We start from the raw sequence: 22,278 nt of genomic DNA, 5'->3' as shown, positions 1-22,278 counted from the left end.
CCAGGGAGGTTGAAGTGCTTTCCTACAGGTTTTTGTATATTGCCATTCCTAATATCTGATTTGTGTCCATTTATCCTTTTCCGTAGAGACTGTCCAGTTTGGCCAATGTACATAGCAGAGGGGCATTGCTGGCATATGATGGCGTATATTACATTGGTGGACGTGCAGGTGAATGAACCGGTGATGGTGTGGCTGATCTGGTTAGGTCCTGTGATGGTGTCGCTGGTGTAGATATGTGGGCAGAGTTGGCATCGAGGTTTGTTGCATGGATTGGTTCCTGACCTAGAGTTACTATGGTGCAGTGTGCAGTTACTGGTGAGAATATGTTTCAGGTTGGCAGGTTGTCTGTGGGCGAGGACTGGCCTGCCACCCAAGGCCTGTGAAAGTGTGGGATCGTTGTCCAGGATGGGTTGCAAATAAGTGGTGGTCACATTAACACCACCCTATACCGAAAACCTACCGACCGCTATGCCTACCTCCATGCCTCCAGCTTCCATCCCGGGCACATCACACGATCCATTGTCTACAGCCAAGCACTGAGGTACAACCGCATCTGCTCTAACCCCTCAGACAGAGACCAACACCTACAAAATCTCCACCAAGCATTCTCAAAACTATAATACCCGCACGAGGAAATAAGGAAACAGATCAACAGAGCCAGACATGTACCCAGAAGCCTCCTACTGTAAGACAAACCCAAGAAAAAAACCAACAGGACTCCACTGGCCATCACATACAGTCCCCAGCTAAAACCCCTCCAACGCATCATCAAGGATCTACAACCCATCCTGGACGATGATCCCACACTTTCACAGGCCTTGGGTGGCAGGCCAGTCCTCACCCACAGACAACCTGCCAACCTGAAACATATTCTCACCAGTAACTGCACACTGCACCATAGTAATTCTAGCTCAGGAACCAATCCATGCAACAAACCTTGATGCCAACTCTGCCCACATATCTACACCAGCGACACCATCACAGGACCTAACCAGATCAGCCACACCATCACCGGTTCATTCACCTGCACGTCTACCAATGTAATATACGCCATCATATGCCAGCAATGCCCCTCTGCTATGTACATCGGCCAAACTGGACAGTCTCTACGGAAAAGGATAAATGGACACAAATCAGATATTAGGAATGGCAATATACAAAAACCTGTAGGAGAACACTTCAACCTCCCTGGCCACGCTATAGCAGACTTTAAGGTGGCCATCCTGCAGCAAAAAAAACTTCAGGACCAGACTTCAAAGAGAAACTGCTGAGCTTCAGTTCATCCGCAAATTTGACACCATCAGCTCAGGATTAAACAGAGACTGTGAATGGCTTGCCAACTACAAAACCAGTTTCTCCTCCCTTGGTTTTCACACTTCAACTGCTAGAACAGGGCTTCATCCTCCCTGATTGAACTAACCTCGTTATCTCTAGCTTGCCTGCTTATATATACCTGCCCCTGGAAATTTCCACTACATGCATCTGACGAAGTGGGTATTCATCCACGAAAGCTCACGCTCCAAAATGTCTGTTAGTCTATAAGGTGCCACAGGACTCTTTGCTGCTTTTACAGATCCAGACTAACACGGCTACCCCTCTGATACATAATCCCAACTGTACATATAAAACGATGGGGTCTAAATTGGCTGTTACCCCTCAAGACAGAGATCCTGGAGTCACTGTGGATAGTTCTCTGAAAACATCAACTCAATGTGCAGCGGCAGTCGAAAGAGCTGGCAGCTGCTGCTCTGTATCTGGTCTGGGGCCTGTTACGTCCCTTGTGACAAAGTGCCATGCCCAGCTATAAAAGGGATAGGCAGAAGTTCCATGCAATTCCAGCCCAGCCCAGCCCAGCCCAGCGGTGAATTAGCAAGAGCTCGCAGCTCATGGCTCCTCAAGCCCTTCGCAGAAGGTGGAGAACCAGAGTCTGGATTTGTCTGTGTAACGGTGTGGCTGGATCTTGGACAGTTTGTGAAAACCTCCAGCCGCCTTGTGTCTAATGCAGGGACCTCGCTGTGAACCGTGTCTCTCTCCCTGCAGGACTCCCCTGCCAATGCTCAGGCAGACATACTCATCTTCCCAGAGTCCCACCCTAGCCGGAAGAGGCAGAAGAGAGACTGGGTCATCCCTCCAATCAACTGCCCTGAGAATGAGAGGGGGCCCTTCCCCAAGCAACTAGTTCAGGTATGGGAGGCCTTTGGCACGGCGTCCCAGCCAGGTGCGGTGTGGCGAGTGTGTCACTGTTGGGGTGTAAGGAGGGGGGCTCTTTGGAGAGCCAGCAGTGGGAGATAGCTGGGAGAAGGCAGAGGGGGAGCATGGAGAGATGGGTGGGTGGCATTTTTGTTTGGAAGAGCTCTTGGGGTCTGACACTCTGGTTCCACTCAGCGCATCTAGCTGGGCCGAGGAGCCGTTTCATTGCCAGGGTCTCGTACACTAGCTTGCTGTCACAGGGCGGCATGCAGCGTGGTGCTGGGGGGAAGGCTCCATCTGTGCCTGGATGGCTCCTCTGTCAGCGTTCACAAACAGAACCCACCCAAACCCTTTCTCTGCTACTGGGCTTGTGTGGCACCAAACCTGCCTTCCAGGCCTGTCCTCCTCTGCCATATCCTCTAATGGGGTAAATGGGGGCAGGGGATGCTGAGCAGGAGCCTGAATGTGGGGGGCAGCTTCTCGGAGACTGGAGGGGTTCTGGACAGATGGGGAGGGGAGCACAGGCTGGGGCGGGCCCGGTGCTCAGAATCCTCCAGATGACCCTCCTGTTCCCCGGCACCAGATAAAATCCAACAAGGACAAAGAGACCAAGGTTTTCTACAGCATCACAGGACAGGGTGCAGACACCCCCCCTGTGGGTGTCTTCATCATCGAAAGGGAGACGGGGCAGCTGAAGGTGACACAGCCGCTGGACAGAGAGGACATCAGCCACTACACGGTGAGTCCCTGGGTGCCGTGGATGGAGCAGGGGCATGTTCTCAGGGGCTGATGGCCCCTGGAACTTGGAGGTGGCTGGGAAGGAGCCGGAGGCTCCAGTGAACTGGGTTTCACTCCATTTCTTGTATTGCATGGTCCAGAGGGCAGCTGCCCTCTCCTCCCCCTCATGGCCTCTTCCCCAAGGCCCCGGCAGAGTAAGGCCAGAGAAGAGGTGCTGACCCCAGCTGGGCACCGCCTTCTGCTCTGTGCCCGGCCCAGGTCACGTCAGCACTTGGCCCTGAGGCCTGGTTCTTTCCCTGAGGTGCTGAGAGCTGTAGCGGTAGCTGAGGGGCCCCAGCACTGTGAGAATCGGGCCTAGAGCACACTGACAACCCAGCACCATCTTGCTGCCTCAGCAGGGCCCCTGCTGCTTGGAGATGCGCTCAGCATGTGCCTCTCATTTCGGAAAGCTTGGGTGGATGTCTCGTCACGGGCCCATGGGTCTCTGCTGGGCAGAGCGGGGCTAGCGGGTGGCTCCATGTCCATTACTGATGTTGGGGTTTGGCCCAGCAGGGCGGGGAAACCATAAACCCACACGGGTCGGGACAGCCCAGACTGGTCCCTCCCTGGGTAACAGGACCTCACTGTGCATGGGCCAGCCAGTGATTATCCTCTGAGTGTGGAGGGGAGCTGGTGGGCCCTTGGAAGGCTGTCCAGATCCTGGGCATAGGCTGAGCTGGGCACATCCCCCATGCTTGGTGTGTTCTGTGTGGCCTGCATGTGGACTCAGGACCCTCCTGGGGATGGTCAGCCAGCAGCTGCAGGTGGGGAATCGAAGGCAAGTCCCCCTGGTTAAGCCAGCCAGGCTCAGGCTTGTTCTGCAGGGACGTGTGGAATGCCACGCACAAGCCAAGCATGGCCACTACTTTCGGAGCCATGGCTGGGTTTGGCAGGCGCTGCTGGCTGCGCATGGCCAGGCAGCTGCAGGACTCGCAGGGTGGCTTGATGGTGCCTTACCCACTGTGCTGGCTTTATAGCTTTATTCCCACGCCGTGTCTGCAAATGGGATGCCTGTGGAGGACCCCATGGAGATCATCATCACCGTGAGCGACCAGAATGACAACAAACCCCAGTTCACCCAGAGCGTCTTCACAGGCTCCATAGAAGAAGGAGCCAAGCCAGGTATGTGAGCAGAGCCTCTGCTGGGGGGCTGAGACACACCAGTCATGAGATGTGGCTTTGGAGGGTTCTGTCCAAGGAGAGAGAGAGAGAGAAAGAAAGAGAGACAGGGGCTGTTTGAGCGTTGGGTTAATTTTGCTTTGAAGAATTAAAATCCCAGAATAACCCAAAGGGGCTAAAATCTGCCCACTGAGCAGATGCGCCTTGTCCAGAGCGTGCTGCTCGTGCGGATGGCTGGGTTTGAAGCAGGATCTCCCTCCCCTTCTAACCCAGCAGTTCCTTCCCCCAATCCTGCAGGAGAGTCGGCATCCTGGGGTTGACCACCCGCCTCGCTACAGACCCCGCGGAGGGGACCAGTTACCTTCCCAGAAGGCTCTGGGGCTGGCAGGGAGCAGGCGCTCAGTGCAGATACTGCTGATGGGGTCGGTACGAGAACTGGAAGAGAACAGGGGAGCTCATTTAGTAACAGTAAATGTAGCTCCCAATGGTGCTGTCCGTTTACCTGTGAGACGCTCCCAGGGCTCTAGTCTTTGTATCGCCCCAGTGAGATCGATGGCTCTGGGCCGACGGCTCAGCCTGCGCTGCCCCGAGGCGCTTACAGTCTTATTCCCCTTCTTTGGTGACTGCAGAGAGGAATTGGTAGATGTCAGGGATGGGAGATGCCTGGTGGTTGATCTAGTTACCTTCCCCCATCCCCCTTGGCGGGCCAGGGCGGGATTGTTCCTGGTAGTACGTTCTGGAGAGTCGTCTCCAATCTCATTTTGTCCTAGAATTATAAAAATAGTGTTACTCATAACTCGTGCCCAGGTACCTCCGTGATGCAAGTGACAGCCACAGATGCAGACGACAGTGTAAACAGCTACAATGGGGTCATTGCTTACTCCATCCTGCAGCAGATACCTGAACAACCCCACGGAGAGATGTTCACCATCAACTCAGAGACTGGCGTCATCAGTGTGATTGCAACTGGGCTGGATAGAGAGGTGAGTGCCACAGCGTTGGGTTGGAGGCTCGTCCGTGTGTTACGTATGCACAGAGAGGATGGACAGCCGTAGGTTCTGAAGGGCGAGCTCCACACCGAGACGCATTGGGAGTGGCGGGCACAATCCGTGTCATGCTGCAGGATGTCTTTGGCAAACTTCCACTGTCTCCATTTCTCCTGGTCGCTTGTGCCATGTTAGACCTCCCTTGCCCGGCCAGCCCTCGGGCTGAGTGAATTGTGCTTGGCAGTGGGGGGGTTCAATGGGCATCTCTGCAGTGCTAGAAACTGACCCCCCGTGGGAGGCCCAATCGTTTGGCCGTGTTCGGTTAATTCAGCTAATTTAAATGCATCAAATCTCAGCCCCACGTTGGGTTGTGTAGAAACACGTCGCTGCTGAGCCTGAGCCCAACAGGAGAGGCTGCACTGGGAACTCTGCTGATCAAGGGAAACCCACTTTCTAACAAATACAAAGTGAAACTGACGTCACTGATTGATTGTCCCTGCCCAGACAGACGTGCAGAAACCCCCCAGCTCTTCACTGTAGATAAGCAAAGCAAATGCTTAAAATGCTCTCGGCTACCAACGTGAAATACTGATTTTTAGTAGCGGACACAGTGACCGCTTGCCTGCTGAATTGTGTAGCAGGTTCCCTTATCTGTTAGTGCTGGGTTTCAGTGGATGAAACTCCTCAGAGAGAGCACCCGCAGCCAGAAGAGTGGTGCTGCTTGATAGCTGAGTTCAGGGCTCTCACCTCCTGTTTCACCTGCTGGCTGCTCTGACAGCAATGAAACTAATCATAAAAAGTTCCCCCGAGAGGAAGAGAGGCAGGGCCTGCCAAAGCTGTTCCTAGCTAGTATTGCAGCAGCCTGACATCTCCTCTGGTTGCTAACCCAAAAGTGACTTTTGTGGCTTGCAGGTGACCCCCAACTACACGCTGATTGTCCAGGCTGCTGACGTACAAGGCCAAGGCTTTACTACCTCAGCCACAGCAATGATTGAAGTCACAGACACCAATGATAATGCTCCAGTGTTTGATCCACTCACGGTAATGTAATCTCTCGCCTGCTTCGATCTCTGTTTGCACTACCCGGGTCGGGAGCTCCACTCCCAACACAGAGGATTTCATTAGCTACATCTGTGCAAAGAGTTAATTAGATGCCTGACAAAACTGTCCAGTTACTAACCCCAGACTTGGTGAAGTATCAAAGGGGCAGAATTAGTCCATAGGGTTAGAGAATCAAATTCTTCTGTGCCAAAAAAATTTGCCTCTAACTGGAAGTTGCCTGAACTTGCTCCCTTTAGGAACATTAGTGAAAGGCAAACATAACATCAACCTCAACGAAGTACCGCCAGCCACTAGGGGAGCTGGGGACCTGCTTGCTGTGTGTGTTCGTACATGAGTGCTGAGAGCCAGATCCTAGCTCGGCATAGCCATGTTGAAGCCAGTGGAAATTGCTGATTTCCCCTAGCTGTGGATCCTGGCCCTGGGTGTGTAGTTATGGAATAGCCACTGCAGCAACAGATGACATCTGTCGCTGGAACGCTCAGTGCAACACTTTCCATCCCCGCCTCCAATGTACGGGCCCCCTTGAGGAGGGTGTAGCAGCTCTGGGTGCAACGGTGCTTCCTGGAAATAGGTGCCACTTGTGACAGCAAGGCCCGTGATTCTGGCCCAGGATGTCCAGCTGGGGTTCCCTTTGGAGCCCTGCAGCAGAAGCAGTTGCACTCTGCCCCTGTGTGGAGGGTTCCAGCCCCGCTGCAGAAGCCAGACACTTAGGCTTTATTGTTTTAAAAATCGATGGGATTCTAGGGCTGCGAGAAGTGCTCCGGCGGCTGTGCAGTAACCAGCCAGTCAGAGTGGCACCCTGCATCCAGCCTGTCCCTTCTATTGCAGTACCAAGCCACGGTCCCCGAGAACGAAGTGGGAGTGCTGGTTGACAGGCTGCATGTGACGGACAGGGACAAACGGGGGTCTCCAGCCTGGCAGGCGAGGTATGAGATCGTGAGAGGGAACGAAGAGGGCTTTTTCACCATAACCACTGACCCCAACAACAACGACGGGCTCCTGAAAACTGCCCAGGTGAGTCATGACCACCCAGCGCTGCCTCAGCTCCCGCACCCCACCTTGATGTGACTGACTTCGAAAATGCTACAGGCTGGTGGGGACGTCTCCCGGGGTCCTGGGCTGCACTGCTTCTCCCTCCTGCATGCATTCATGTTCACCCCAGGAATGTAAACCAGCCCGGCTCAGCCCCCTGCTCTTACTCCGCAGGAGCACGATCCCCAGCAGAGGGTGCCCTGGGGAGCTCCCAGTTCGGGTCCCCAGAGCCCTGCTGTGTGCGAATCCTTCCCCGGGAAGGTACGGCTCTGTCTGGGTTCACAGGGGCTTACCCTTAGCCACCCCAGGACCAGCTCTACTGAGACTTACTCTTCGGAATCTCTTCCCAGCACTGCTTAGGGTGGGGTGGGGCATGTCCGTCTGGCAGGATGGACTCGGGGCTTTAGGTTCCCAAATTTCTCCCTCTCCACTCCGGATCTGGTTAGGGGCTGTGGTCCTGCCATCAGGAGCAGAGCTCAGTGCACTGTGGAATGGCACCAAAGAACAGTGTGGAAGCACGGTCGAGGGATTAGACCAGGGGATGGGAGCTGAACAATCCTGCCACAGAATTCAGAGCTTCCTTATCCCTGTCAGTGTGGTGGGGAGAGTTCTCCCTCCTGGGAGGCTCGGGGGCAAGTGCGTGTGGAGCACTCGGGGGGGGTCTTGGACAGAAGGTAACCGGGGAAGGGCATAGCGTTCTCAAGGGACCTTCCCGAAGCGAGCCTGCTGATGTTCCTCTGCACCAGATTAGTGTGTCCCCCTCCTCCAAGGGCAGGAAGAATAGCCTCCCAGCCGTTCAGAGCGCTGCTCCTCACTGGGAATTCTCCCTGGCATTAGCAGGGTTTATATTGTGTCTCTCCTGGAAAGCTGACTCCTTCCTTTGCATTCTTTCCAGGGCCTGGATTTTGAGGTGCAAAGGCAGTTCATCCTCCTTGTTGCTGCAACAAACGACATTGCCTTCTCGGTGCCTCTCCCGACTTCCACAGCCACCGTCACTGTAAACGTTGAGGATGTGAACGAAGCCCCAGTCTTTGATCCACCTATCAAAAGTGCAGTGGTCTCAGAGGACTTGCCTGTGGGACAGGAAGTCACCTCCTACACGGCCCGGGACCCAGATAAGAGCCAGATGCAGAAAATCACGTAAGGGCAGGAATGCTGCAGATAAGCCTTGACAGGCCCCAGGGACTGAGCTCACAGCAGCCACTTGATTTGTGCATCAGCTGCTCAGGCCACCCCAAATCAGTCCAGAAATGCTGCACGGCAAACACAGTGTGGCCTGTGCACGGCCTTTCTGTGTCCCATGGGCCCCGGGGAAAGCCAGGCACTAAGGAGGTTCTAATTGTTGGCAAACTCCTCCTTCCTGCATTGGAAATCATCTCAAATCTGCTCTCTTGAAATAAAGGCAAATTCTCTGGGCAGATCAGTGGTACGACTGCCCTGCCAAAACTCAGACCCAACTTTGCACGATCTACCTTCATGCTTGAAAACTGGGTAACTGGAAATATACCGAGCTGGCTGTTTGTCCAACTAACCAAGCAGATCGGGGCGCAGCTACATATGCAGCGCAGCCAAGCCACCGGCAGCTCCAGGCCAATCAAGCTGCTGCCTGGAGACACAAAGGCCTGGTCTGCGCTACGAGTTAGGTTGACGTTAAGGCAGCTTACATCTAACTGTGTGAGTGTCTACACTAAAATGTAGCTCCCACCGATATAAGTCACCCACTACGCCAACTTAATAACTCCACCTCCGTGAGAGGTGTAGTGCTTCGTCGATGTAGCTGTCACGGAGTCACCGGGCGATGCTCTGGAACTGCTCCCCACCAAGCCAGGCAGGACTTTGGGGAGCCTCCTCTCCCTTGGAGCAGACTTGTTCAGGGCAAGAAGCTCACACGTCTTCACCTCCTGGGTCTCTCCTTGGAGCATTCAGCATCCTCTGCCCCTCCATGCGCTTCCCACAGTGAGCCGCCCCAGCGGGGTCCTGGGGAAGCCACCGGGTCCTGCCCCCCCACTTTGCAGTCAGACGTGACTCTCAGCCAGCCAGTAAAACAGAGGTTTATTCGATGACAGGAACAGGGTCTAAAACAGAGCTTGTAGATACAGCGAACCGGACCCCTTGGCTTGGTCCATTCTGGGGGGCAGTGAGCCAGACACCCACGTCTGCACTTCACTCCTCATCCCCAGCCAGCTCCAGACTAACAACCCCCTCCAGCCCCTCCTCTCTGCTCAGCCCCTTTCCCGGGCCAGGAGGTCACCTGATCCCTTTGTCTCCAACACCTTCAGCTGGCACCTTTGCAGAGGAGGGGCCCAGGCCATCAGTTGCTAGGAGACAGAGTGCCAGGCATTTAGGTGCACTGGCCCCTTCCTCTGCAGCAATCACACACCCTTATTCCACCACCTAGATACTTTAAGAACTGCCATGGGGACACTGAGGCACCTGCACAGTATTCTGAGAAAACATTAAGAACATTCCCAGTTCGTCATAGCAGCATCTGTGTTGACACCGTCTCATTGGCTGTCAGCTCTGCGTGGGGCTCAAAGCCGGATCCCTGCCCCGGCAGCAGGGATCCCAGCTGTCAGGCCCAGGGCAGCAGGGCTCCAGGTGACAGTGCCCCACTTAAGTGCTTCTGCCACTGACAGAAGGAGCAAGTGTGATGTGAAACAGTGCTTTAATGACTGCGCTGCCTGAATGTTGACTTAAAAGTGTAGTGTAGGCACGGCCGACTCTACCCATCCATGCCTCTGTCCTGAGCTCTTCCCTTCAGTGGCTTTACGCTGTGTGCTCTTGGTAACTCTCTTCCTCTTTCACTGGCTGGAGGGCAAGGAACCAGCCCATCTGGTCTGAAACGAGACAAGCTGCATTCCTGCCAGCAGTCTGCGAGAGAGAGTGAACCCTAGCAAGCACCTGAGAGCCCTCGGCAGGGTGGTGACCAGTCCTCTCCTGCAGGGGATGTAAGCATGAAAGGGGCCGGTTGTTTATAGTTGCAAACCTAGTTTGCTAGATTTCAGCCTTAAATTCTCACTGGGAAATTCATTTCATGCTTCCATAAGAGCACTGCCCACCTGCTCATCCCCCACACCACATGCTGGACCTTTCTCCTCATCCCTGCTTGCCCTCCTCTCCAGGTACAGCATGGGGAGTGACCCTGGAGGGTGGCTGGCTATTGACGCCGAAAATGGCATCATCACTGCAAAACTCCCTTTGGACAGGGAGTCAAGCTTCGTAGTCAACAACATCTACAAGGCCATAGTCCTAGCTGTCGACTCAGGTAAAGACACGTGGCTTCCTCTTGTTTCGGGCCCCTGTTCTCTGGCCGAGCAAACTGCCTGTGTGATGGGTTGTAAGGCAGGGATTGCTCGTGACTCTCTGGCAGCCGTGCTGCCTTCACGCTGTGTTTGGCTACAGACGCCCCTGGCTAGAGAAAAGAGTGAAAACCTCGCCTTGTGCTTACGCAGCGGCTTTCCTCCCCCAAGTCTTGTGCTGCTCCACGGAGTAGAGAGCAAATAGCTGCTACCCCCGCGGTGGGGAAAGTGGCATACGAGCCCCTGGCTGCACTGCACTGTATAATATTCTGGGACAGGAACAGGAAAAATAGTGCCCAATGGACACTGCTGGGGAAAAACATAACTACCCAAGCTGGAAGGTGGCCAGGACACCAGGGCTAATGCCACAGGACATGGAATGGCCCCATGTGGTCTGCACTTTGCTTAGAGACAGAGATGGACTAAATTAAAGCTGTGGGAATGCTCACGAAAGCATGGCACCGTTTAAGGCGGGGTGAGCAAACTACAGCTCAGGGGCCGCATCCAGCCCATCAGACCTTTTAATCTGGCCCTCGAGCTCCTGCTGGAGAGTGGGGTCAGGTGCTTGCCCCGTTCCGCGGCTTCCAGAAGCAGCGGCATGTTCCCCCTCCAGCTCCTATGCATAGGGGCAGCTGGGGGCTCCGCATGCTGCCCCTGCCGCAAGCACCAGCTCTGCAGGTCCCATAGCGAAGGGGGGACAGGCTGCTGCTTCCGGGAGCTGCTTGAGGTTAAGCGCCACTCGGAGCCAGCACCCCTGACCTCCTCCTGCGCCCCATCCCTCTTCTCCAGCTCTGATCCCCCTCCTGCCCTCCGAACCCCTCGATCCCAGCCTGCAGCATCCTCCTGCACCCCAAACGCCTCATCTCCAGCCCCACCCCAGAGCCCACACCCCCAGCCAGAGCCCTCACCCCCTCCCGCACCCCAACCCCAATTTCGTGAGCATTCATGGCCCGCCATACAATTTCCATACCCAAAAAGTTTGTCCATTCCTGGTTTAAGGCCATCAGCCTAGCTCCCCCTGGCCCCAGCCCATCTGATCACAAGGCTCTCCCCCAGCTGCCCATGCAGTGCTCCTACTCAGGTGTGGGAAGAGGCTGGGCGACAGCAGAGACGCGTGTGGGATTCTGGGGTCCACTGGACTGAGCTGTTGTGTCACTCTCCCTTAGGGAAGCCGTTGGCCACGGGCACGGGGACCTTGCTGCTGACCCTTGAGGATGTGAATGACAACGGGCCAGTGCCAGATCCGCGGGAATTTTACATCTGCAATCAGAACCCAGTGGTCCAGTTGTTAAATATTGTGGACCCGGACCTTCCCCCGAACACCGGCCCCTTCAAGGTGGACCTGCTACATGGCTCCGGCTCCAACTGGACAGCAACTATGAATGCCCAGAGTAAGGGGCTGGGCCGCTGTGCACCCCTCTTGGCTTGTCCTGCTGCGAAGCGGGCTGTGCCCCCGCCCCAAGCTTCCAGAGCAGTCCGTTGCGGGGGGGAGCTACCCTGCGCTGGCGTTCCCACTTGGGCTGGTGGCCCAGGGGCTGTGGGGTAGAATTGGGCCCATCCGCTGGTTCTTTGTTGCTTTGTTTGACTTGTGAAAAGGCCAGTGGACCTATAAGGCCTTTCCAGGTACTGCTTGTGCTCCCCCCAGCAGAGCAAGGGGCAGGGACCCCAGTCCCCTCTGGGGCCTGGTGCGTTCTCACTAACCTGCCCAGCTGCCGCTCCTCAGAAGGAGAATGAGCGTGCTCTGGAGCAGGCATGTGTCTGCTGGGCCACTCTTCAGGTGCCAGCCAACCCTACTGGTCTCCTGAACCCACAGCGGGTAGCTGAGGATAGAGCCCCTCTGTGAAGGACCCCAAATGTTTGAAGGGTGAAGGGGGCTCAGGCTTCCCCATTCCCACTGGGCCTGCTGGTTGTAGCCAGTGGCAGCTCCACCCCTCTAATGCCCCCAACGCCATTCACACTGCCAGCTGTAAGAGTTGCTAGCTTCCCCCCACCTCTATGAACCCCAAGCTCTGTAAACCTCCCTGCGGGAGCTGGGCTTTGCAGATAGCCAGGACCTCCCAGTAGGGAGGCTGCTTTGCAGTGTGTCTGGCCATAGAGCTGGAGGGGCTGGCGGCTTTGGCCTCCCACCGCACTGGGGTCCTGCAGCAGTGCTGATGTGGTGTGCTCGGTGCTGAGACTGCCCGCCTCCGGGATCCCGTCACTGTCCCTGGAGCGTGTTTCTGACTCGAGCCCTGAATCCTGCTCTCCCCCAGGAGACAGCCTGGCCTTAAAGCTTACCAAATACCTGGAGCCAGGAGAATACAGCATCATCCTGCAGCTGGTGGACAACCAGGGTAAAGCCCAGGTGACGACTGTCAAAGCCAGTGTGTGCGACTGTGACGGGGAAGCCAGGAACTGCGAGAAGAGAGCAGCCATCGCTGGCGGCCTGGGGATCCCGGCCATCCTGGGGATTCTGGGTGGAATCCTTGCCTTGCTGAGTGAGTACCGCGGGCAGAGCCCCCTCACTTCGGGGAGAAACAAAGAGCCTCACGCCCCTGCCAAGCGAGTTACTGTCGCAAAAGGCCTTAACCTCAGACTAATGGCAATTGCACTTGCTGCCGAAACGATTCCCTTGCACAGCGTGCGCCATTGTCTGAGAGCTCCCTGGCTGGAGCAGTGCAGTTGGGGACTGCTCCCGCTGCTCTATTGCCTGGCCTGGTGGTGCAGGCTGCTGGCCCCTCCTGGCGCTACAGCCAGATAAAGGCAATGCTTTCACTCCCTTTCTAGTCCTGCTGCTGCTGCTTCTGCTCTTCGTGCGGCGGAGGAAGGTGGTGAAGGAGCCCTTGCTGCTCCCCGAGGACGACACCCGGGACAACGTCTATCACTACGACGAGGAGGGCGGTGGGGAGGAAGACCAGGTGGGTGGAGCACTGAAGCCATTGCTTTAGGAAGGCCCCGCTCTCCCCTGCGTGCAGCTGGGAATGTCTCCAGCCAGAGAGCATTGCAGGGACCTGCTCCAGACGCAGGCAGGGTGGGCTCTCTTGGTGCCTTTCCCAGTCTCACAGCCAGGCTCACGTGGCCTGGCCAAGGTCACACAGAGGGTCAGTGGCACTGCCAAGCTCTGAAACCAGGATCCTCTCGATCCAGCTGCTCACTGTGATGAGTGGCTCTGCCGGTATCCCACATCGCTCCACACATGCAGATGCCGCCATCTCCCAGGGCCTTGGTCGCCAGCTGCCCCCTCAGATCTCGGACACTCCCCATGTCAGCCCCTCCGTCGTGGGCCAGGCCGTTTGGACAGCCTGAGTGTGACTCGCTTGGCACGGGGAGGTGGGGCCTGCGGAGCTGCGCTGCATCTCTGGGTTCGGTTCCCCAGCGTGGCCCTGAGGACGCTGCCCTCGGCTTCTCGTGGCCGATAACGTTGGATTTGCTTGTGCTTCGAACACTGACATGAGCCACTTACAGAAAAGGAGGTGGAGGAGACATGAAAACCCACCCTGCCTTCAGTGCTCCTACCCCCTGGCCCTCCCCGCCACGGTCCAGTGTTGTCCTTGAGCTACTGCTTCCCTGCAGGCCTTGGTACAGAGTGGATCTCTGCCATGCCCCTGTGCAGGGCTGAGAGCGGGACACATCTCGAGGGAGGTGCTGCTGTGGGGTGACTGTGTAGTGGTGGGGGAGTTCCTGCTGTTGGGCCCTGCCTGAGGCCCCCCGCCCCCTTTACAACCTTGCTTTGTCTGCGTCTCGCAGAACAGCCTGGCTTTCTCCTGCTTGTTTCCTGACATCCCACCTCTTCCTCCTCCTCCTCCGCAGGACTACGACCTAAGCCAGCTGCACCGCGGCCTGGATGCTCGGCCTGAGGTCACCCGCAATGATGTCGTCCCGACTCTCATGCCAGCCCCGCAATACCGGCCACGCCCCACCAACCCTGATGAGATCGGCAACTTCATCGATGAGGTGAGTGGGGCAGGCAGAGGAGTCGGTTACTCCGAGCTCTCTCTCTTAGCAAGGCTTCCTGTTGGCTCGGGCTGTGCAGCAGGATCCATTGCTGCAGGCTGGGCTGTACGAAAACCCTTCCTGAGACCCTGCACCCTAATTCCTAAGGCTTCATCTCTGTGCCTAGTGGGGACACTAAAGTCAAAGATCCAGAGCATGAAACTCACTGGGGCCAGGGCATTCTCGGTGTCAGGCCCTGGCTAGGGAACTCTTTCCTGCAGCGCAGGCCTAGCCTCCTTCAGAGTGTGATGCACAGCACCCCTGCCTCCCCCCAAGTAGCGAAGGCAGAAAGGAGTCCAATTGCCATCCATTACAATGCTTGGAACTCAGCATTTTAATTCTCTTGGTGACAGCTCTGGGATCCCCTCGCAATACCAGGGTGCGCCAGAGACATCTAAACACCTGGTCAGGATGGGGCCTGGAGGGCCAAGCCCACAGGGACAAAGGGAGGAGGGGATGGAACTTCTGCTGAGCGTCCTTGGGGAGCTTGGCTGCCTTGCTGGATTGCCCCTGCACACACCCCGTGGAGGGACTCAGGTGCCATTCCCAGAAGACTGCCCAGATCATCATGGTAGTGTGGCCCATCGTTCCTCATCTGCTTCTAACAGCTGTGAAATAGTTACATGGCGATCTGTAAATCACCGTTCTGGCGCCCCGGGAATGGGGCAGAGCACTGCTCTCTTGGCTATTATTTCAAGCTGCTTGCAGACGCCTGCCTGTCTGTCCCAAAGAGATGGGTACCGGTGGAGCTGCAGCAAAGCAAACCCCCAATTTACATGTGCTGCCCCAGCGTGACCTGGCACCTGCTGCAGCGTGGCCCTTAGCCCTGTTGTAAACTGGGATAAGCCGTACCCGCGTGCAGCGCATCCAGTAGCGACTCTAGGCATTTTGCCACCCCAATCATGGCAGGCAGGCTGCCTTTGGTGGCTTGCCTGGGGGAGGGTCCACCGCAGCCGCGGGACCAGTGGACTCTCTGCAGGAAAGCCGCTGAAGGTAGCCTGCCTGCCGCCCTCGCTGTGACTGGCAGAGCGCCCCCAGTGGCTTGCTGCCCCAAGCACGCGCTTGGCATACTGGGGCCTGGAGCCACCCTTGAGCGCATCTACACTGGGGTGTGCACTGCTGTGAATACCCCCAGTGCAGAGAGGGCTCTGGGTTGTTCCCCCTTTACCTCTTCACAGTTAGCTCCTATTATGAAGGGTTCCTTTGTGGTCATGAGAGCTCGAGGTTTAAGTTTCTTCCAATGAGAAGCCGAGTGTCTAGCACGAGATGCCAGCTCCCGTGGTTGCAGGGTGCCGGTGCAGGGGCTGCTAACTGTGATGCAGGTACAGTGTGTGCAGGAAGGGACGATTCTGGGACAGCAGAACTGTACTGCCCTTCCATTTAAAGTCTGTCTGAGATTCTCCTGAGGGCATCCCCCGAGTGGCACCTCTTGGCAGGGCGAAGCTGTTGCTCTAGCTCACGATTTAACACTCTTCCCCACCCCCAGAACCTAAAGGCGGCCGACACTGACCCCACTGCCCCGCCGTACGACTCCCTTCTGGTGTTTGACTACGAGGGCAGCGGCTCCGAGGCGGCCTCGCTCAGCTCCCTCAACTCCTCCGCCTCGGACCAGGACCAGGACTACGACTACCTGAACGACTGGGGCGGACGCTTCAGGAAGCTGGCGGACATGTACGGCGGGGGCGAGGATGAGGAGTAGGTGCCACCTGTGTGTTCGGGCTGCAGCCAGGCGTCATGTGTGAGAAATGTGCTGCGGCCCATTCGACACAGACCAGCAAGGTCGCTGCTCTTCCCAAGTGGGCTGGATGGCTGAAATTCCCTTTCCTTAGCAGACAATAGCACTACATAAATCTGTCCTCCTCGCAGTCCTGGCTCAGTTTCTTCAGCCCCCGTTGTTCAGCCGTGGATAGCCAGTGCTTTCCAGGTTAATGGGGACTGGGGGAGGATTCTGTTTCGGGGGCATCCAGATTTCGGTCAACCAAGGGCCTTGGTGGCAGCCTGCCCGGAGTGCGAGGCTTCTCCCTAGAACACACTGCACTTTGACAACTTCACTGTAGGGGCTGTAGGTCCCATTGTGCTCAAGGCAGAGCAACGCACGCTGGGATCGACAGCCTCCACAGACTGACGGTTTCTAGGAGAGGGCAGACCTGGGCTGCTCTCTAGAAGCAGAGGCCACAGCCCAGTTCTGTTTCCTCTTGTGCGGCTGGGGAGCTCCTGGCTGCTGTTACTTCCCCCAGACAGCCAGGCCCTATTGAGTTCCCTGTGCCCACGTGGGTGAGCACTCACATGCACCTGCTAAATGGCCTAGTCTTGCTGCTTTGCAGCACACTGGGCAAGGGGTGGCCGGAGAACACACACACACCAGTCTGGTGCTGTGCAGCAATGTCTTCACCTGTCCTGCATCTCTTGCTGCAGGCCTCCCAGGACAGGGGCCTGCTAACTTCTGGGGGCTCCTGTCTTCCAGCGGTGTCATTAAAAGTTAACCGTTTCCCTGGTGCTCTCAGAATACCTCATTCCAAATACAGGAAGCCTAGTGGGAAAGTCCCCTCCACCAGCGTGTGGGATTTGTTCACGTTTTCACGCCACCCATTGTGTGGCTCGGTGCTGCGTGTGCCCCTGGAGTGGGTGTGTTCTACAAAGTAGATTCTGAAGAGCAAGTGTGAAGTAGCCTTTCTCAGTAACTGTGGCGACCCGCTGCCGCTGGGCCAGTCTGAAACACAACCAAATTGCAGGGGATTTTGCCAGAGATATTTTTTATTGAATTTTCAGATGCCGTTTATTTTTTATTATTATAGTTACCCTTAAACAAGAGCTGCACTTTGATACGTTTAGCACTGTGCCAATCCAAAGACCAAAGATGAGGGTAGCCTCTTACTAAGCAATCAGTCACGGGAGATATGGGGGCAAGCCCCCAGGAAATCCTCAGGAAACGGACAGCAGATTCACACCCTTTCCTGGAGAGGAACCCCAGGACTCACTTCGGGAGCTCTACTGGCAAGTGCCCAAATACCTTTGTATGCTGGTTTTAATTAATCCAGCTCGTCCCTGTCCGTGCGTTCATATGCTCCGAAAGTAGTAATAATTTGTCTCTGTGCGCTGCAGTAGTGACTTTCTATTTCTCTAAATAGAGTTCAGTCTTCCTCGCCCCCTATACTTTGTCACGCACTCCTTACCCTTCCAAAAAATCTGGGTTATAAACCAACTCTTAAGTATAGCACTGTGGAGTCCCTCCTCTCCCCAGTGCAGCAGAGGGCTGTCTCTGTCCTCTGCCAACTGGAGGTGTGACTGAGGAAGTGTCACAGAACTAGTGCCTAGTACACTTGGGGCTCTGTATAAATAAATGCAACGTCTAAAGCCTGATTGTCAGCCGGTTTGATGCTGTATTTTTGTATAAAGTTGTTCATTCATATTTTTGAATAGGGGGGAGAGGATCTATAAAATTACCAGCCAATACCATGCCATGTTCTTTCTACCTAATATTTAGCAGGATGTCTTATTTGATTTAATAGCTATAGGCCAACTTATATATTTCCATTGTGACTACTTCCTTCAGTGCATTGTCTAATCTCTAATGTATGCAGTGTAATTACTGTGCAATGGAGCTTTTAAAAAAACAAAACACATTTTTTTATTTGGTTTCTAAACTGTTTATTTGGCTGCCTTAATACTTTGTACCTTTCTGTGATGGGGAATGGTGGGACCCAAAGGAAGCTCACAGAATAGCAACAGCTTTGTGTTAATCTGATGTTTTTACAATATTTTAATAAATTTGTTTTTAAAAAAGACTTCTCTTTTAATGTTAAGGCTAAAAGTCTCTGCACGGGTTTCGCTGCCCTTAGCTCATGCTTATCCTCTGGAACAGTGGTTCTCAAACTTTTTTTTCCACAGACCACTTGAAAATTGCTGAAGGTCTCAGCAGACCATTAATGATCTTTCCAAATGTTGTTTGTACTGTGCGCTAACTATTGTAAAGCGCTTTGGATAAAAGCCCTATATTAAAAATTAATTCAATTTTTTTGGTTCTACAAATAAAAGCACACAATTCATATTTTAATATCAGTAGTCTTACCTTTCTAATGCGTTGGATGTGCTCTCTCTCCCTGCTACAGCAGCCCCCGAGCTGGGGCTGGGAAGGAGGGGGGTCTCTCTCCCCGATAGGGTGACCAAATGTCCTGATTTTTATAGGGACAGTCCCAGTTTTTGGGTCTTTCTTATATAGGCTTCTATTGCCCCCCTCCCACGTGTCCCGATTTTTCACGTTTGCTGTCTGGTCACCCTACTCCCGCACTGGGGCAGCCCCCGAGCTGGGGCTGGGAAGAAGGTGAGGTCTCTCCCTCTCTCCCCTTGTGGCAGCTCCTGAGCTGGGGCTGGGAAGGAGGGGTGGGGTCTCCCTGCCCAACACAGCCCTGGAGCTGGGGAAAGTCACCTCTTTCTCTGGCTGCTGCAGCCCTGCTCATCCCGAATTCCCCCCACTCCCTCTTCTCACCCCAATGCCCCCTCCCACATACCCCTTATTTCCCCCAAGGCCCCCACCTCACCTTACAACTGTGTCTTCTCCAGGGTCCAGGCACCTGCACAGCTCCACTAATTCGGTGGGTGGCCCTCCGTGTGGGCCTCCGTCCCCCCCATTGCCCTGAGCAGCCCCTGTCCCCCCCATTGCCCTGAGCAGCCCCTCCCCGCCCCCCAGTGCCCGTGTGGGCCCCTGTCCCCCCCCATTGCCCTGAGCAGCCCCTCCCCGCCCCCCAGTGCCCCTGTGGGCCCGTCCCCCCCCATTGCCCTGAGCAGCCCCTGTCCCCCCCCATTGCCCTGAGCAGCCCCTCCCCGCCCCCCGTTGCCCGTGTGGGCCCCCCTCCCCCCCATTGCCCTGAGCAGCCCCTCCCCGCCCCCCCATTGCCTGTGTGGGCCCCTGTCCCCCCTCATTGCCCTGAGCAGCCCCTCCCCACCCCCCCATTGCCTGTGTGGGCCCCTGTCCCCCCCCATTGCCCTGAGCAGCCCCTCCCCGCCCCCCATTGCCCGTGTGGGCCCGTCCCCCCCCATTGCCCTGAGCAGCCCCTCCCCGCCCCCATTGCCCGTGTGGGCCCTTCACTGTGTCGTGTGTGGCCACCAAGGCCCGCGCCGCCGAGGGAACTGTACAGCGCTCTGAATGGAGCTCACGGCATAGGTGCCAACTTCGGCTGGTGCTGGTGGGTGCTCAGCCCTGCCCCTGTTCCAACCCCAGCCGGGCGGGAAGAGCCAAGCCCTGAACCCTGCTACACGGCTACCCTCTGTTACACCACAAGCCAACTGCCCATGGTCTGACCCTCCCAAGATGGAGGGAAGACAGCGTTAGTCTGACCCTCCCAAGATGGCGGTAGGGCCAGTCCGCTCCTCCCCCCACGGAGCCGCGCTGGTCTGACCCTCCCAAGATGGCGTCTCGATGCGTTATTGTGCGCATGCGTAGTGGGCGCTGAGCGCCATGGCCGAGAGTTTGAAGCTGGAGCGGGCGGTGGAGGCGCTGGCGCTGCTGCTGGGGAGGCGCGGAGGAGGCACCGGTGAGAGCGGCCGCTCCCTTCAGCGCGCGGGGATAGTGGGGCTCGCATGTTGGGGTCCCCCCCCATTCCCCCGGCAGGAGTCACCCGCCCCCCATTGCCCTGAGCAGCCCCTGTTCCCCCCCATTGCCCTGAGCAGCCCCTCCCCACCCCCCAGTGCCTATGTGGGCCCCCGCCTCCCCATTGCCCTGAGCAGCCCCTCCCCGCCCCCCATTGCCCTGAGCAGCCCCTCCCCACCCCCCAGTGCCTATGTGGGCCCCCGCCTCCCCATTGCCCTGAGCAGCCCCTCCCCGCCCCCCATTGCCCTGAGCAGCCCCTCCCCACCCCCCAGTGCCTATGTGGGCCCCCGCCTCCCCATTGCCCTGAGCAGCCCCTCCCCGCCCCCCAGTGCCCATGTGGGCCCCCGTCCCCCCATTGCCCTGAGCAGCCCCTCCCCGCCCCCCAGTGCCCATGTGGGCCCCCGTACCCCCATTGCCCTGAGCAGCTCCTCCCTGCCCCCCCAGTGCCTATGTGGGCCCCCGCCTCCCCATTGCCCTGAGCAGCCCCTCCCCGCCCCCCAGTGCCCATGTGGGCCCCCGCCTCCCCATTGCCCTGAGCAGCCCCTCCCCGCCCCCCAGTGCCCATGTGGGCCCCCGTACCCCCATTGCCCTGAGCAGCTCCTCCCTGCCCCCCCAGTGCCTATGTGGGCCCCCGCCTCCCCATTGCTCTGAGCAGCCCCTCCCCGCCCCCCAGTGCCCATGTGGGCCCCCGTACCCCCATTGCCCTGAGCAGCTCCTCCCTGCCCCCGCATTGCCTGTGTGGGCCTCCGCCTTCCCATTGCCCTGAGCAGCCCCTGTCCCCCCCATTGCCCGTGTGGGCCCCTGTCCCCCCCATTGCCCTGAGCAGCCCCTCCCCCCATTGCCCGTGTGGGCCCCCATCCCCCCCATTGCCCTGAGCAGCCCCTGCTTGTCCCCCAGTGCTCGTGTGGGTCCCCGTCCCCCCCAATTGCCCTGAGCAGCCCCTCCCCCCCAGTGCCTCTCTGGGTCCCCACCTCCCCAATTGCCCTGAGCAGCCCCTCCCTGCCCCCCGCATTGCCCTTGTGGGCTCCCGTCCCCCTATTGCCCTGAGCAGCCCCTCCTCGCCCCCCATTGCCTGTGTGAGCCCCTGTCCCCCCAGTGCCCTGAGCAGCCCCTCCTCGCCCCCCATTGCCCATGTGGGCCCCTGCCTCCCCATTGCCCTGAGCAGCCCATCCCCGCCCCCCATTGCCTGTGTGGGTCCCTGTCCCCCCATTGCCCTGAGCGGGCCCCCCCGCCCGGTCCTCGTTCACCACCATGGGGGAGGACCCCCTTTTCCTGCACCCCCTTCTCATGAAGGCTCTTCTGGCTCTCTTGGGTGGGGCCCCTTTCACTTCTGCTCCACAGGCCTCCTGTCCTGTCCCCTGCGCCCCACAGGCTGGTTTGGGACAAAGGCCTGTAGCGAGGCCTAGCTGCTTGTCTGTGGGGCTGGATGTGCAAAGGGTGCTTTACCCCAAATAAATCACACCCCCATGCTATGTGTCCACCTCTGGGCCTGACCCGCCAAACCTGGCTTTCCAAGCAGTGCGCTTTGTTAATGGAGCTGTCACACACTGGGCTGTGAGGTGCTTAGGGAATGAAATAAATCACAGAGACATATTGTAGCAGAGAGAGGAGCAAGTGAGGGAAGTGTAGGAAAGAAGAGTTCTCCTCTGAGATCTGAAATGAAGGGGTGGGTGAATGCCTGAGGTGGAGAGATCCAGGGAAGCTATCCAGAGGAGCAGCTTTAACTTACAGCCTCCAATTTTTCTCCCATCACAAAGTGCAGTTTGAAAGGCTGCCTCTTTGTCTGGTGAGGATGGATGTTGTCCAGCAAGGGTATGACTATGCAGCATTTTGGCACAAGCCTCCCAGCATGGATTGATAGACTCAGGCTAGGGGGGCTCACACTAGTTCATTAAAAATAGCTGTGTAAATAGTGCTTTGACATTGGGGCTCAGGCTCTGAAGCCTGCAGGGTGGGCTTCAGAGCCCAAGTTCCAGCCTGAGCCTCCACTTTAAAGCACTATTTATACAGCTATTTTTAGAGCACTAGCACTTGTCCTGGGTTGGGAGACTGGCTCCAGAGTGCTGTGTAGGCATACCCAAGTAGGGAAAAGGCAACAATTCCTGATATTTATTTTCACCCAATGGATTGGGGAGGGCAGTTTCTCACCATTTATCAGAGGGCAAGAGAGTCTCTTTCTCCTTCTGTATCTTCCTGCGTCATGGAAGAGGTACCCAAGTTTTTTTTACCAAACTCTTTACATGCAATGCACAGG

The 22,278-nt window shown here is 56.8% G+C and overlaps 2 protein-coding genes across 2 annotated transcripts in view; both read left to right on the top strand.

Moving 5' to 3' along the window:
* CDH1 (cadherin 1) overlaps positions 1-18,491 on the top strand; it is a 44,309-nt gene extending 25,818 nt beyond the window's left edge. Inside the window, exons 4-16 of the mRNA XM_050922238.1 lie at positions 2,041-2,184; positions 2,774-2,929; positions 3,945-4,089; positions 4,894-5,069; positions 5,985-6,113; positions 6,963-7,148; positions 8,062-8,306; positions 10,289-10,431; positions 11,632-11,856; positions 12,718-12,942; positions 13,232-13,362; positions 14,255-14,398; positions 15,924-18,491. Coding sequence (XP_050778195.1) covers positions 2,041-2,184; positions 2,774-2,929; positions 3,945-4,089; positions 4,894-5,069; positions 5,985-6,113; positions 6,963-7,148; positions 8,062-8,306; positions 10,289-10,431; positions 11,632-11,856; positions 12,718-12,942; positions 13,232-13,362; positions 14,255-14,398; positions 15,924-16,136 — 2,262 coding nt within the window. The 3' untranslated portion in view covers positions 16,137-18,491. The remainder of the gene's footprint in view (positions 1-2,040; positions 2,185-2,773; positions 2,930-3,944; positions 4,090-4,893; positions 5,070-5,984; positions 6,114-6,962; positions 7,149-8,061; positions 8,307-10,288; positions 10,432-11,631; positions 11,857-12,717; positions 12,943-13,231; positions 13,363-14,254; positions 14,399-15,923) is intronic.
* A 1,290-nt stretch (positions 18,492-19,781) lies between these two features.
* TANGO6 (transport and golgi organization 6 homolog) overlaps positions 19,782-22,278 on the top strand; it is an 87,029-nt gene continuing 84,532 nt past the window's right edge. Inside the window, 1 exon segment of the mRNA XM_050922237.1 lies at positions 19,782-19,968. Coding sequence (XP_050778194.1) covers positions 19,782-19,968 — 187 coding nt within the window.

This window comes from Gopherus flavomarginatus, chromosome 14, assembly GCF_025201925.1.
Source record: "Gopherus flavomarginatus isolate rGopFla2 chromosome 14, rGopFla2.mat.asm, whole genome shotgun sequence".
Taxonomy (NCBI): Eukaryota; Metazoa; Chordata; order Testudines; family Testudinidae; genus Gopherus; species Gopherus flavomarginatus.
This window is presented reverse-complemented; position numbering and strand designations above follow the sequence as displayed.